Raw genomic sequence first — 13610 nt, 5'->3', positions numbered from 1 at the left:
GAGGGAAACAAGGGGAATTCCACGGTCGGTTGATCCCCGGAGAGATTTTCCCAGGCTGCAGGATGGGGAGGAGGAACCCAAATCCATTCAGGCAGGGTCCCTGATGTGAAGAGACAGAGTTCAGAGCCCAAGGTGACTAGAACTTTTAGGACAGACTTGTAAAGAGAAAAGGCAAAGCTCTGGGGTTCTTCAGCGTGTTCCTCTCCAGTTCTTAGCGTGTGCAGAAACTCCCCAAGGCTGGGAAGTTGCCACTGGGCCAGAAATAGGTTGTGTCCCCAACCCCCATCCGGCACTGAACAGAATGCTCAGAAAGCCATGGCCTTAGTAGTAGGGTCAAGTTTATCTAGACCAAGGAGTCTCCTGAGCCCACCTAACAAAACTTAAAAGGAAGAGCCAAAAGGATCAAATTATTTCCAAGTAACTTAACTGCATTCCAGAACAAAGCTCAAAAACATATAAAAAAAAAAACCCTCAATGATCCAACATTATAGAATTTGCAGTATCTGGCATCCAATAAAAAGTACCATAAACTCAAAGGAGCAAGAAAATTCAACTCATAATGAAGTGGGGAGAATCAATCAATCAGAACTGCACCAGAAGTGAGACAGATGATCGAGTCAGTAGACAAGGGCATTACAGGTCATCCGAATGACCTCAAAGATTCAGGAAGCCAGGAGAAAGACTAAGGGATGTTAAGTAGGGATGGGAAAAGCCCAAACGAAAGCACATGTCCACACAGAGGCTTGTATGTGAACATTCAGCACAGCTTTATTTGTAAGAGCCAGATACTGGAAGTGACCCCAGTGTCTACCAACAAGTGAATGTGTAAACAAACTGGTTTTTCTGTGCAAGAAATTTTAAAAAGACCACTTGTATGATAACCCTTGTCATTAACGTACAAAATGCTTTTAAGTGACTTGGAATTTGAATACTTGTGATCTATACCTGCTTTGCTTAATATATGTGGGCAAAGCAAAATCTGCTGTAATAAGTAATGAAACACTACTTACCAATAAAAAGGAACGCGCCCAGCAACACAGACAAATCTCAAAGGAATTTCACTAACTCAAAGAAGACAGACAAAATACAATATATCGCATGAGTCCACTTATGTAAGACTGTAGAAAATCAACCAGCAACAGAAAGGAGACTGGTGCTTGTCTTGGGGGCAGGTGCCCACGAGGGGCCGGAGGGAGAGGTTGCCAAGACACGTGGGGAGCTTCGGGTGCTGGTGGTACTGCACGTGTATGTGGACCTTAAAGAGAAAAACATTCAGTTACTTTTACCAACAAAAGTGGATTTATTTGGAAATAGCAGAAAATTACAATTTGGGACAAGCAAGCTATAGCAAAAGTCACAGGCAAGTCCCACCAACAAAGGAGAAAACCCTTATTTTATAGAGAAAAGAGAGGAAGTAGGGAGGGGTTGTTTTGAGGGAACACAAGTCCACTGGAGAAAAGTGAGAGTTCAGGGTGGTTTGGTTTCCCACTGGCTGAGTTGCTGGGGCAGCTGGTTTCTTTTGGAGACACAGGGTACATCCTGTTGGGACCCGTAAGTGATCTTTCCTGTGATGATGCATCTGTTGGGGACTGTAACTGATGATTCTTCTGTCATTGACTGTGAGTGGTGCTGCCTGAGAGCTCCCTCTTCTGGCCTCCTGACTCTACTTTAGTGAGGTCTCCCTTTGTTAAGTTTCACATGTGGAAATATATCAACATCGATCAAATTGTTTACTGCGTGTCAGTCATACCTGAATGAACGTGTAAAAAGATGACACAACAAACCATAAGTAAAACAAAACGACAACCTACGGAACGGGAGAAAACTTTTGCAAATGAAACCGACAAAGGCTTCATCTCCAGAATATATAAGCAGCTCATATGACTTACTAAGAAAAAACCAAACAACCCAATCCAAAAATGGGCAAAAGACCTAAACAAGCAATTCCCCAAGGAAGACATACAAATGATCAATAGGCACATGAAAAAATGCTCAATATCAGTAATTATCAGAGAAATGCAAATCAAAACTACAATGAGGTATCACCTCACACCGGTCAGAATGGCCATCATTCAAAAGTCCACAAATGATAAATGCTGGAGAGGCTGTGGAGAAAAGGGAACCTCCTACACTGCTGGTGGGAATGCAGTTTGGTGCAGCCACTGTGGAAAACAGTATGGAGATTCCTCAAAAGACTAGGAATAGACTTACCATATGACCCAGGAATCCCACTCCTCAGCATATATCCAGAAGAAACCCTATTTCAAAATGACACCTGCACCCCAATGTTCACAGCAGCACTATTTACAATAGCCAAGACATGGAGACAACCTAAATGTCCATCAACAGATGTGTGGATAAAGAAGATGTGGTATATTTATACAATGGGATACCATTCAGCCATAAAACCCAACAATATGACACCATTTGCAGCAACATGGATGCTCCTGGAGAATGTCATTCTAAGTGAAGTAAGCCAGAAAGAGAAAGAAAAATACCATATGAGATCGCTCATATGTGGAATCTAAAAAAAAAAAAAACCAAACAGAAACAGACTCATAGACATACAATACAAATGTGTGGTTGCCAAGGGGGCGGGGGGTGGGAAGGGACAGACTGGGATTTCAAAATGTAGAATAGATAAACAACATCATACTGTACAGCACAGGGAAATGTATACAAGATCTTGTGGTGGCTCACAGCGGAAAAAAATGTGACAGTGAATGTATGTATGTTCATGTATAACTGAGAAATTGTGCTCCACACTGGAAATTGACACAACATTGTAAACTGACTATAACTCAATAAAAAATTGTTAAAAAAAGATGACACAACAAATTCAGTAATACCTTCACGCTCCGACCAGAAATACAGATCCTTTGGGTATCTCACCCGGCGCGCTGTAGCTCCATCGGCTGCTTCTGGACTTGTGGGCTGCCACACACTTGACTCTCTTGGCAGTCGTTTAGTGGATTCGTGACTGCTTTACATTCACTCCCAGCTTTTCCTCTTATGTGGCCCTCACTTAGTTACAGACCTTCCACCCGGGAGCTCTTCATCTCAGCCAGAACTACATCCTCTAGACTCTCCTTTCTAAGGACCTTCTGTCTCTGTCTGAACATGTGTTTATTTTGTCCGATGCTTTGTTTAAAAATATAAATCACTTTATTTTTAGTAAACACATAGAGAAACGTGCACAAATCACAAATGTACAGTGGAACTTCCACAAAGTAAGCACCCTGTGTCTCCAAAATCTGAATCAAGAGCTAGCCACACCCTGGATTCACCCCTGCACGCACCTTCCAATAGTATCCTTTGAGGGGGAAGGGTATGGCTCAGTAGGAGAGTGTGTACTTAGCATGCATGAGGTCCTGGATTCAATTCCCAGCACCCATTTAAAATAAACAAACCTAATTACCTCCTCTCAAAACAAACAAACAAAATTAAAAATCAAAAAAAATTAAAAGGTGGAAGCATCCCCAGTGTTCACTGGTGGATGAATGAATGGAAACAACATGTGGTCTATACACACGATGGAATATGACTCAGCCTTAAAAAGGAAGGACATTCGGACACCTGCTACAACGTGGATGAACCCTGACATTCTGCACAGTGAAACAAGCCAGTCACAAAAGGACAAATACTGTGCATTTCCACATATATGAAATCCCTAGAGGAGCCAAATCCATAGAGACAGAAAGTAGGATGGTGGGTACCAGGGTCTGGGGGAGGGAGGCGTTAGTGTTTAATGGGGATGGAGTTTCAGTTTGGGAAGATGGAGAAGCTCTGTGCATGGGTGGTGGTGACGGCTGCACAGCAGTGCGAATGCACTTAATGCCACTGAGCTGCACACTTGAAAACAGTTAGGATGGTAAATTTTGTGTTATGTTTTACCACAATTTAAAAAAGGAAATAAGAAAGGTCCCTCTGGCTGTCTTTGGGAGACTGGGCCACAAGTGGGAGGACAACAGGGAGATGTGAGGTGAAGTGAGAGTCCAGGTGAGGTGCAGCGTGGACCTGGTGACGCTGAGGGTGGAGTGCACAGGATTTCTAAAAGGACTGTTGTGCGCTTGGTCTGAGCATCTGCCAGGGTGGGGACGGACTGCCCTCACCAGAGATGGGAAAGGCTAAGGATAGTTGTTGAGTTTTATCTGGGGGAGAAGGGGACAGCAGATGGAGGGTGAAATCAGGACATCAGTTCTGGACATACTGACCTTGGGAAGTCTGTTCTCCAAGCGGAGATGCCCAGAGCAGCTGGACATGGGCACCTAGAGCTGCTTGGCTGGTTTTCACAGCCCTGATTGGATAAGGTCACAAAGTACAGGGTGTAGGTGGAGAAGACGCCCAAGGACGTGGCCCTGGGGAGGGGGCATAAAGAGGTGGGAGGGCGAAGTGCCCCCAGGGTGTAGGCAAAATGGAGCTTGGACAGGACCGGACTCGGGCAGTTGGGGGAGGGCTGAAGACTGGTCCTTGGATTCTGTAGGTGGGTGAGTGCAGCGCCAGGCGCGGGCTGAACAGGTGTGGGCTTAACAGAGAAAGGCAGAGAAACCGGACAGCGAGGAGAGGTGATGGTAGCCGTGAGGGACTCAAGGAGTTTGTCTTATTTGCATGCGGAAGAAATCACAGCCCGTTTGCTGAAGTAAAGATCCAATGGAAAAAGAAAATCCGGCGCCCTTGGGGAGGCAAAAGGGAGGAAGAGTCAGGTGTGGGTGAGGGGACACCGGCGCCCGGCGGGGTAAGGCGGAGAAGAAGCTCACAGCCCGGGCCGGCTCTCAGCATCCAGGCAGCCCCGAGGTTCCGCCCTGCGGACGGGGGCGCGGTCCCCTCGGGAGTGGCGCATGGTGCCACGGGCTCCAGGGTGTGCGGAGTAGGGATGGCCCAGCTGGGATTAAAGAGCCCGCCCGAACTAGAGTACCACGGCGTGCCGGGGAAGCGGGAGAAGATGGATCCGGTGTGCAGGAGGTTCCACGAGTCTGCAGCTGAGCAGGGAAAGGCGCGGTTCCACCGCACGGTCGCCCAAGGTCTAGCCCAAGCCATGCCCCGGCGTAGGCTTGCTCTCCTTCCCCGGGAGGACGCGGCTGTACGCGCGCGGGGAGAGGTGGCAGGAGCCCGCCACAAGCCGGAGGCAGCGTGGGACTGAAAAAAGCCTGTGCCCTGTGGCGTCCTCCAGGCGCACGTCCCAACCGAATGGCCCCGCAGGGCCGCTGCGCACATCCGGCCGCCGCTCTCCGTCCCACTCGGTGGCTGTGACCTCGCCACCCGGGCGCGGGGCTCCGGATAAGGAGCACGGAAATGGCGCACGTCCGGGAACTGGTCCGCAGTCCCCCGGCCCCCACGCGGGGCCTGCCCACGTTTCCGGACGCCCCCCGCCCAGGCCCGGACTGCAGCGCGAGCCTGTCTCCGAGCCCGACCGCGAGAAGTGGCGGTCACGAGCACTGCCCCCTCCCCAGGTTAGCAAACCTGCCTCCGACCGGGGCCACCGACGTCCCATTCCGTGGCAGGGCGACAACCGACCCCAGGCCCGGGGCAGAGGACGTCTAGGCTTGGCGCTGCCCAGCAGGAAGGGGGCCCGGCGCTGCCCGGCACAGCGCAGGTTGCTGGCGGGCTCCGCCCGGCACTCCGGCGGCCGGGACGCGGGCCTAGGCGCATTCCTCGGCGGTGGCGGCCTCCGCATCGGCGCGGGCCTTGTAGAGACGAGGTAGACGCCAAACGGAAACCTTCCCTCTTAGAGGGACCGAGTCTCTCCCGCACGCGTGGGCTGGCAGCGACCTGAACCCCGTGCTTACCGCGGCGCCCGCGAGGGCCACACTAGGCTCTTCCAACAACCTTGTGCGTCCACGGATAGAAAAGGGGCCAAGCGACGGCTCAGAGGTCACAAAGCTGGGGGGTGCGGGGAAGTGGCCAACAGGTGTCAGGGCACCGTGAGGTGGAGAGGGAGAGCCCAGCAGGCCGGCTTCTCCCCTGCCCTTCTCGCCTGAGGTGCAGGGGCAGGGGCAGGGTCGGGCCGGAGTGACTGGCGGAGAGAGTGGATCCTTCACGGCTCACGAGCCCAGGTCGCTCCTGGCCCGGATCTCGCCCGAGCAATCCGACCTGACGGGACCCCATTGGCCCAGGAGCAGAGGCCGCGCTTTTGCATTCACTGGACCCTGGCCCTGGCGTGCATCGAGCCCCTCCCTCAGGATCGGCGCAGGGACACCCCAAGTCCCCGGACCGCCAAGCTCCAGCGGCAGATTTCCCGCTTCCTCGGCTTTGCTCCCACCCGCGGTGGCTCTGGAGGTGCGGTCCAGACGCCGCCGCCTCTAGGCAGCCCTCCATAGACCGTAGGCCTGACGGCACTCCACAGCAGACGCCGGCCGTGGCTGGGCGCACGGAGTCCAGGAGCCACCTCGGTCCCTTTAAACCAGAGGTTCGCTCATTCCCGGGGTTTCCATGACGACGACGTCGGATGGGGGGACCCGGGGCGGGGGTCGGGGCGCATGCGCGGTGCGCGCCGGACGCAGCACGTCTTCCCGAGTCGCCAGCGCTGCTGTCGCGGGGTTCCTGAACCGCGGTAACGGCAGGCTGGGGGTTCGTCGGGTCCCGGGGGGGCGGGAGAAGGAAGTGGGATAGCTGGGCCCGGGGAGCGTGGCGGGGATGGAGAGGAAGGGATGCGGTGGGCACTAGCGAGACCCGGTGGGCGGGGTGGGGGTTCGCTGGGCCGGGGGGGCGGGGCCCTGGAGGTGGTTTGCTGGGCCGGAGAGGTCGGGGGTACTAGGGGTTCGCGAGCCCGGGGGCCAGGGAGGGGCCGGGGGCCGGGTGAGGGTACGCTGGCCTGAGATGGGGCGCGTGGGGTGCTGAGCCTCCTCTGCTGCAGGACGCCCGGGCTCCCTCCGCTTGGCCATGGCTCCCCCGCCGCTGTGCAGGCTCCCGAGGTCACCGCCGCGGCTGATACTGCTCCTGCTATTGAGCGTCGCGCTGCTGGGCGCCCAGGCCCGCGCCGAACCCGCCGCCGGGAGCGCCGTCCCCGCGCAGAGTAGGTGCCGCGCGCGCATGCGGAGCGGTCTCCGCGGGCCCGGGCCCTGACCCCACCCGGGCGTGCTGGAGGGGCGTGGCTCCCCTTTGTTCCCCTGCGGTCCCCGCACCCCCTTGGGTGGGAGGTGGGGAGCGGACCGAGGCCGCCGCTCGGGTGGGACTGGGCTGGCGGCGCGCCCTCCGCCCTGACTCGAGCCCCTCGCAGGCCGCCCGTGCGTGGACTGCCACGCTTTCGAGTTCATGCAGCGCGCCTTGCAGGACCTGCGGAAGACGGCCTACAGCCTGGACGCCCGGGTGAGCCTCTGGAGGCCGGGGAGGAGGGACCCGCCATCTCCCGGTCCAATGCCCCACACTCTGTTTATAGCCCCAGTGAGAGAGGGTGCAGGCAGTCCTCCTCTCCAGGACTGCACTGGGCACTTTTCCCGGCGACCCCTACCCAGGCCCAGAGGGGGGACAGGCAGTCCCGATGAGGCACTCCCCAGGTGTGAGGGCAGAGAGGAGACTGAGGCCGGGAAGAGGTCGTTGAAAGGGAGCGCAGGGGCAGTGTTGGGCGTGGAAGGTCAGCTTGGGCACAGCTGTCTGGGAGGTTCTTCAGCCCCCAGCCTCATTTGGGGAGGGACTGGTACGCATACAGGGTGCCAGGGGTCACCCCCCAGGTCTGGAATGAGCAGTGAGCACCCACTCCCCGAAGTTGCTGTGCCCCAGCCAACGGAGTTTTCATTTATAACAGAAATATGTTGTCTTTCTGGAAAGCAGAGAGCATTCCTAGAAATAGAAAGAAGGGGAGACCCTACTCTGGTCTCCTGACCAATTTCCAAGGATCCAGACTGCTCTCTGTAGCGACCCTTGGAGGCTACGGGGCCTGAGGCTCCGAGCCTGGTGCCCTGGTCCTGAGAGGAGCAGCCCCCACCCACCTTCAGGGATTGGGAGAGGTGTTAGGGGACGGAGGGGGCCCTGGGAGGGGTGGTTGAGGTGAAGGAGAAGCAGGGAAGGTAGTCCAGGTGTAGGGACCAGGGAGGCAGGGCTGGCCCATGGCAGAAACTGCAGAGGCTCCAGCAGAGCGGAGGGGAGGTGGGGAGGAGTGGGGAGAGGATGCCTAGAGGGCAGCGGGGGAGGGGGTGGTGTCACAGTGCAGGTTCAGGCTCTGAGACTCTTGGGAGCTGGTGAAGACCGGACTGTCAGCAGGTTTCGGGAAGCCAGGAGCTGGAGGGCCCTCGGGAACTGGTGGGTGGGGGCCACCGTGCAGCGCCCTCACGGCCCCTTGTTGCTTTTCAGACGGAGACCCTCCTGCTGCAGGCCGAGCGCCGGGCCCTGTGTGCCTGCTGGCCGGCTGGGCGCTGAGGACCTGGAGCCAGCACTTTCCTTCATCAATAAACACCTGACCTGGCATGCCTGTGTCCTGTCTCCCTGCTCTGGCCACCAGATTCCCCCCTTCCTTGCCCCCTGGAGGCCCTGGTTGGGCCTTTCTGTGGGCCTTGGTTTCCCCAGCAGTTCCATGTGGGCGGAGGCCCTCTCGGCACTTGTCCCACTCCAGGGCCTGAATTGAGTGGGGCTGTCTGGCTACACTTGTGGACCTGCACCCACAAGCACCGGGTCCTCAGGGAACCCGCCTTCCAAGGACCACCTCCCTTGCCTGCCTGCCCTTGTTTGGAGGCTGGGGGAGTGTAGAGGCCAGCCTGGTCTCTGGAGCAGCTGCCCCAGTGCCGAGCCTCCGAGGGCTCTCCGGCACTGCCGAGAAGACGGCTGCGGTCCAGGGCTCCCTGGAGGTCCTGCTGGTGGGCCCACAGAGCCAAGCCCGCTGTAGCCAAGAAGCCTGAGGCTGCTGGAGGGGGTGGTGAGTGGGCGGGGTGCGGGGGAGGGCCGGGACCCTTCCCCGCCCTTCTATCTTGCCTGCCGCATCCCTTCTGCAGACCCCAGCCTGGGCCCTGCATATCAGGAACTCCTGGATAGTGACATGGGCCTGAAGACAGGCCCAACCCCCAATCCACACACGTGTGTGCGCAGCACCAGGTGGGCGGCCTCCATCTTTCTCTTCCTCTGTGCATTCTGTACATGTTTTTTAAAGTAAAAATTAGAGCCCTTTTTCAAAGGATTGCATGCACATTGTTAGAAGTACTCAGTAGCATGGCAGGGCTGCAATTGGAAGTGGCTGCTGGGGCACTTGGCCTCTCTGGGGTTTTAGTTCTCTGGCTGTGGCGCCCTTGTGCTGCTGCCTCAGGTGGGTAAAGCCAGACCTTCCTGGTCCCCACCCCGGCCCGTCGTGTCCTGTCTTTGTGATGCGATGCACATATCTATTCAGATCCTGGCCCCCAGCCTTCCCTGGCCCCACTGGCCTCCCAGCCATTGAACTTGACCACGACAGGTTCCCTTTTGTTGGAACCGCCTGGCATGCAGGTGCTGATCCAGGTGTCTGGGCCACAGTGAACAAACCAGAGTCCTTCCTTGGTCACGGTGGGAGGCTGACTAGAGGTCTGGGGGTGATGACACCTGTGAACTCTGAAGCCGGTCAGAGAGAGACTGAGGAGTGCTGCAGCCAGGGCAGATCTGGGCTGGCCGCCCCCCCCCCCACCTGGGCGTGAGTGGGGTGCAGTGGCAGGGACCAGGATCCACCTGTTCAAGGAGCAGGGGGTGACAGAGGCAGGTGCTGTCTGTTCAGGGCGCTGCCAGACAGGCTCACATCCCATTGCTTGGCCTCAGGCAGTGACCACTCCTGGCTGTAAGTGAGGCAGGATGCCGACCTGTGTTGTTGACTTGTGGCCAGGTTCACAAACACACTTAGAACACCAGTGAGCACTTTTTAGTGTGAAAAGTACAGGTATTTCTAGTGTAAGTACTTGGTGTAAGTATGTCCCATGTAACGTTTGGGACACGTTTATACCAAAAGTCATTTATCCCGGGTTTAAGTTTATCTGGGCATGCAGTGTTTTGTGGACTCTGGGGGTCAAGGACAGAACCGGAAGTGGGGGGCTGGGACTGGGTGGTGGCAGCAGCAGGGGTGAAGAGGAGTTGAAATCCAGGTGTATTTGAAAGTAGAGCCCGCGGGAATTGCGGGTGGGTTTTGAGAGAAAGGGAGGAGGGGAGGGGGGAAGAGGGATGGAAGCAGCGGGGAGGCCCGAGAGGCTCCTGGACAGGTGCACCTGGGAAAGGGCGGGACCTGAGTGCTGGCTGAGATCCCTGCGGACAGAGGAGGGCTGTGTGCATTGGGAGGGCAGGCAGGCACGGGAGACGGGGCAGTTGTTGGGCAGGAAGAGAACAAGATGGGTGGGGGCTTTGGGCAGAAGGGAGGGCTCAGCGTGTCACATGCCCCCAGGTCAAGCAAGACCCGAGGCTGGACCACTGGATTTGACAGCCTTGGTCATCATCAGCCTTGACAAGAGCAGGATCAGTTGAGGGTGGGGAAGGCCTGAAGTGGGGTTTCACTGGAGAAGTGGATTGGAGAGTCAGCATAGACAGCTCTTGCGAAGGGTTTGGCCCTGCGTGTGGTCAAGGCCAGTGGCATTCAGGTTTGTCCTAGAGCTATGACACGGCTTTCTGGCTCACCTGTAGGCTGAATGGATCGAGGGCGGCTATTATGACTCCATGTCAGTATAATTCTTGGAGGCTGAGAGAGCTGGAAATGAGTTACCTTTGGGACAGCTTTTGTTTTCTCTGGAGATTGTGTCTGCCTTCTCTTTCCCCCTTGTCTGCCTTTATCACATTCTCTAGCAGTCAATTCATTCCCCACGTGTCCCTTCCTGGGCCCTTGCCCTCCTGCTCCTAGCCAACTGGGCATGCCCACTGCCCACCCTTCACTCTTCTAGTTCGGATCCACTGTTCCCTAGATCCCATGCCATCATCTCCCTGTTACATGCCTTCAAGTAGCTTCCTAGAGAACAGTGTGGTAAGTAAACTTCCTAAGCTCACCTGTCTGAAAATATCCCCTGCTGGCACATTTAATTCAAAGCCCCCACGGCCTTTGCACATGCTGTCCCTGCTCCATGGAGTTCCCATTTGGGCTCCTCCACCACCTGCCTCACTCTTCACCCCCTTATCCCAGCTTGCTTTTCTTTGACCCAAAGAGATACTAGAGTATTGATCTCTGTTATTGGTTTATTTCCAGCTCCGCCCCCACTGAGCTGTAAAGCCCCAGGAGACCTTTATTTTTTCAGGGCCCAACAGCGAGTAGGCACTCACCCAGCGGTGTTGAAGGGAAGGCCAGTGGTGGATGAGGGACCCGGTGAGGAGAGCACGGAGCAGGGCACCGGGTCTGCAGCTGCCTGCAGCAGGTCCCATCACTCCCTGCCCTCAGAACTGAAGGTCCACTCGAGGTGCTGGACAGGTTCCAATCAGGAGTCTCAGTCCTTCAGCTGAAATAACAATGACAGTGGCCGTCCTTTCCTGTTTCCTCCCCTTCATGTTCTCTTTGTGGTTCCTGTTAGCTGCACCCTGGGCCTCCAATCGGTCCTGGCTTTCTTTTTTCTTTCCATCTCCTGGCCTTCTGGTTCACTTCCTCCAGTGCTCCCACCCCCTCTGCCATCCTTCCCAGTCCCATTTCCTGGGCCCCCCTCTACTGTGACCCAGGAGACCCCGAGAGTCTGCCTGTGGTTTCCCTTCTTCAGTGGGGGTTGGGGGCTGTTCTGCCAGCAAACCATCCGGTGTTTGGCACCTCCTCCCTGCAGTACCAAGGGCGCCCTCCCAAATCTGGTGTCTGGGATCTGGGTAGGGGGGTCTCACTACTGCATGCATGACCTCCGCCACCCCATCGGGTACCCACCAGGCTCTGGCAGTGGCATAAGGCTGGGGAATCTTGGGATGGTTGGGGCAGCCCAGAGGTCTTGATGGGAGGGGACTCTGGGCAGCCGAAGCCAGAGAAATGAGTGGGATTTTCTGGTGGGGGAGGTGGGCAGTCCTGGGCTCTGGGAGTTCAGACTGCCCTTGACCTCACCGACCCTTGGTTTTCTGTAAAATGGGCTCCTGATGGCAGCAGACGGTGTGTGGCCTGCTTCCCAGCTCCCTCACTCTGCCTGGGTCCTTCTGCGGGCTACTCTGTGAGGGTCGGTCCCTTTCCTGACCCCTAGGTGACTGCAGCCACCTCCCTGGGCCCCAAACAGGCTCGGAGGTGGTGCCTGGGGCCACTCCATTGCCTGTAGGGTCTTTTCCTCTCAGGCCACCCCCAACTCTGAGCATGTTGAAGTCCAGGCCCCAACACCTCCAAGACCTTCCTGGTGGCCATCCTTGGGGTCTAGCCTGTCCCTTCCAAGCTGAGTCTGGCTCCCTCCCACCCTGGTCTTGGCACTCTCCAGGACCCGTGGGGTGGGGGTAGACCACTGCCTCGTGGCCCTGGAGGCTGTCAGGGACTTGTGGGGGCTGAAGGGTGAAGTCAGGCCACTGCGGGGGCAGGAGGCAACAAGCCTGGGCTGAGTGAAAGCCCAGCCCCTCCAGCCATCCTGGGACTTCGCTGTTGTGAGCAGAGGAGGGGTAGCCTCAGGCTCAGGGTCCGGGGATGAGGCGAGGTGGGTAACGGCCAGCAGAGGCTGTGGCCCTGCAGGGACTGGGCCACTCTGCTCTGAGGGTCCCCTTCACACCAGGATATGGGGTCCATCTCGGGACATTGCCTAAGAGCTCCTGGACAGCAGGCCTGGTTCTCTCCCCTCTGGCCCCCATCAGGGAGCAAGATAGCGTGTTCTCCTAATCCCTGGTCTAGTACTCAAGGCCCACATTCCAAGCCTTTCCTTCTTGGAAGCCCCTTGACCGCTCCAGGCCACTACCCTCCACTCCCTTCCAGCCCTATTCTGGGTTTTTCCTGCCTGGACCCTTGCTTTCTGTCCAGCTTGCTGGGACACTCTTCCTGCCACTCACCTGACCATCCTCAGGTCATCTCAGAGCCTGGTCCCACTGTGGCTGGTCAGGGCACCCAGCAGCCCCCAGGCAGCACATGGATCAACAAGTGCCTTTGAGATTTTCCCTGATTCCACTTTGGTCTGCAAGGAGGAGGCAACTGCCCCAGGCAATTCCTGGCATCTCTTGACACAGCGGGTAGGGGTGACTTCCCAGCTTGGCCGCCCCTTCCCCATGACTCTTGGGACCCTTGCGCTTGCGGCCCCCGCCGGTGGACTAGTTCAACTCCTGGGACCTGCGTCCTCCCTCTCCCCACTCGCCTGAGTGAGTCCCTCAGTAGGGACGCTGCCAGGGGTAGTCCCCTTCCTGGCCTCTAGGCGACGGTAACCTCCTCCCTGGGCCCCAACACGGGCTGAGAGTCCTAGGCCTGGACCCCCAGGCCTCATCCTCAGCCGCGCGGGTGTGAACTCAGATCGGGGCTGCCTTGCGGGGCCACTTTCGGGGAATTCGGGCGACGCGGGTAAGAGGGTGCAGAGATGCAGGGAGGTGAGTTCTACAAGTGCTGGGGGTGGGCCTGGGACTACCTGTCCTCTCATTTCCACCTCCCCCCTCCTCCCCGGCCTGCAGCGTCGGCTGGTATGGCTCGCGAGGACCCGGGGCACGCGGCGAGAGCCTCCGCTTCACCTGCACCGAGATCGTGGGGCGCATGCGCGGAACGAAGAGGGCGGGGGCCGGGCCGGGAGGGGTCCTGTGGGCCCCGCACCCCCGTGCCTTCTGCAGGG

General features: G+C 57.1%; 1 protein-coding gene across 4 annotated transcripts; it reads left to right on the top strand.

Annotated features, from left to right (window-relative positions):
* The first annotated feature begins 6310 nt into the window (after window positions 1–6310).
* NICOL1 (NELL2 interacting cell ontogeny regulator 1) lies at window positions 6311–8400 on the top strand. 4 transcript variants are annotated; one of them, XM_031438861.2, is made up of 4 exons: window positions 6311–6406; window positions 6854–7012; window positions 7217–7305; window positions 8287–8400. In XM_031438861.2, the coding sequence occupies exons 2-4, from the start codon at window positions 6880–6882 to the stop codon at window positions 8350–8352; spliced, it is 288 nt and encodes a 95-aa protein (XP_031294721.1). In that variant the 5' UTR covers window positions 6311–6406; window positions 6854–6879; the 3' UTR covers window positions 8353–8400. The 4 variants fall into 4 exon arrangements, with proteins under 4 accessions (XP_031294721.1, XP_031294714.1, XP_031294716.1 ...); XM_031438854.2 differs by lacking the exon at window positions 6311–6406 and adding an exon at window positions 6478–6550; XM_031438856.2 differs by lacking the exon at window positions 6311–6406 and adding an exon at window positions 6478–6567.
* Window positions 8401–13610: the final 5210 nt, after the last annotated feature.

This window comes from Camelus dromedarius, chromosome 1, assembly GCF_036321535.1.
Source record: "Camelus dromedarius isolate mCamDro1 chromosome 1, mCamDro1.pat, whole genome shotgun sequence".
Taxonomy (NCBI): domain Eukaryota; kingdom Metazoa; phylum Chordata; class Mammalia; order Artiodactyla; family Camelidae; genus Camelus; species Camelus dromedarius.
The sequence above is the reverse complement of the archived record's forward strand: the minus strand, read 5'-3'. Positions and strand labels throughout refer to the sequence as shown.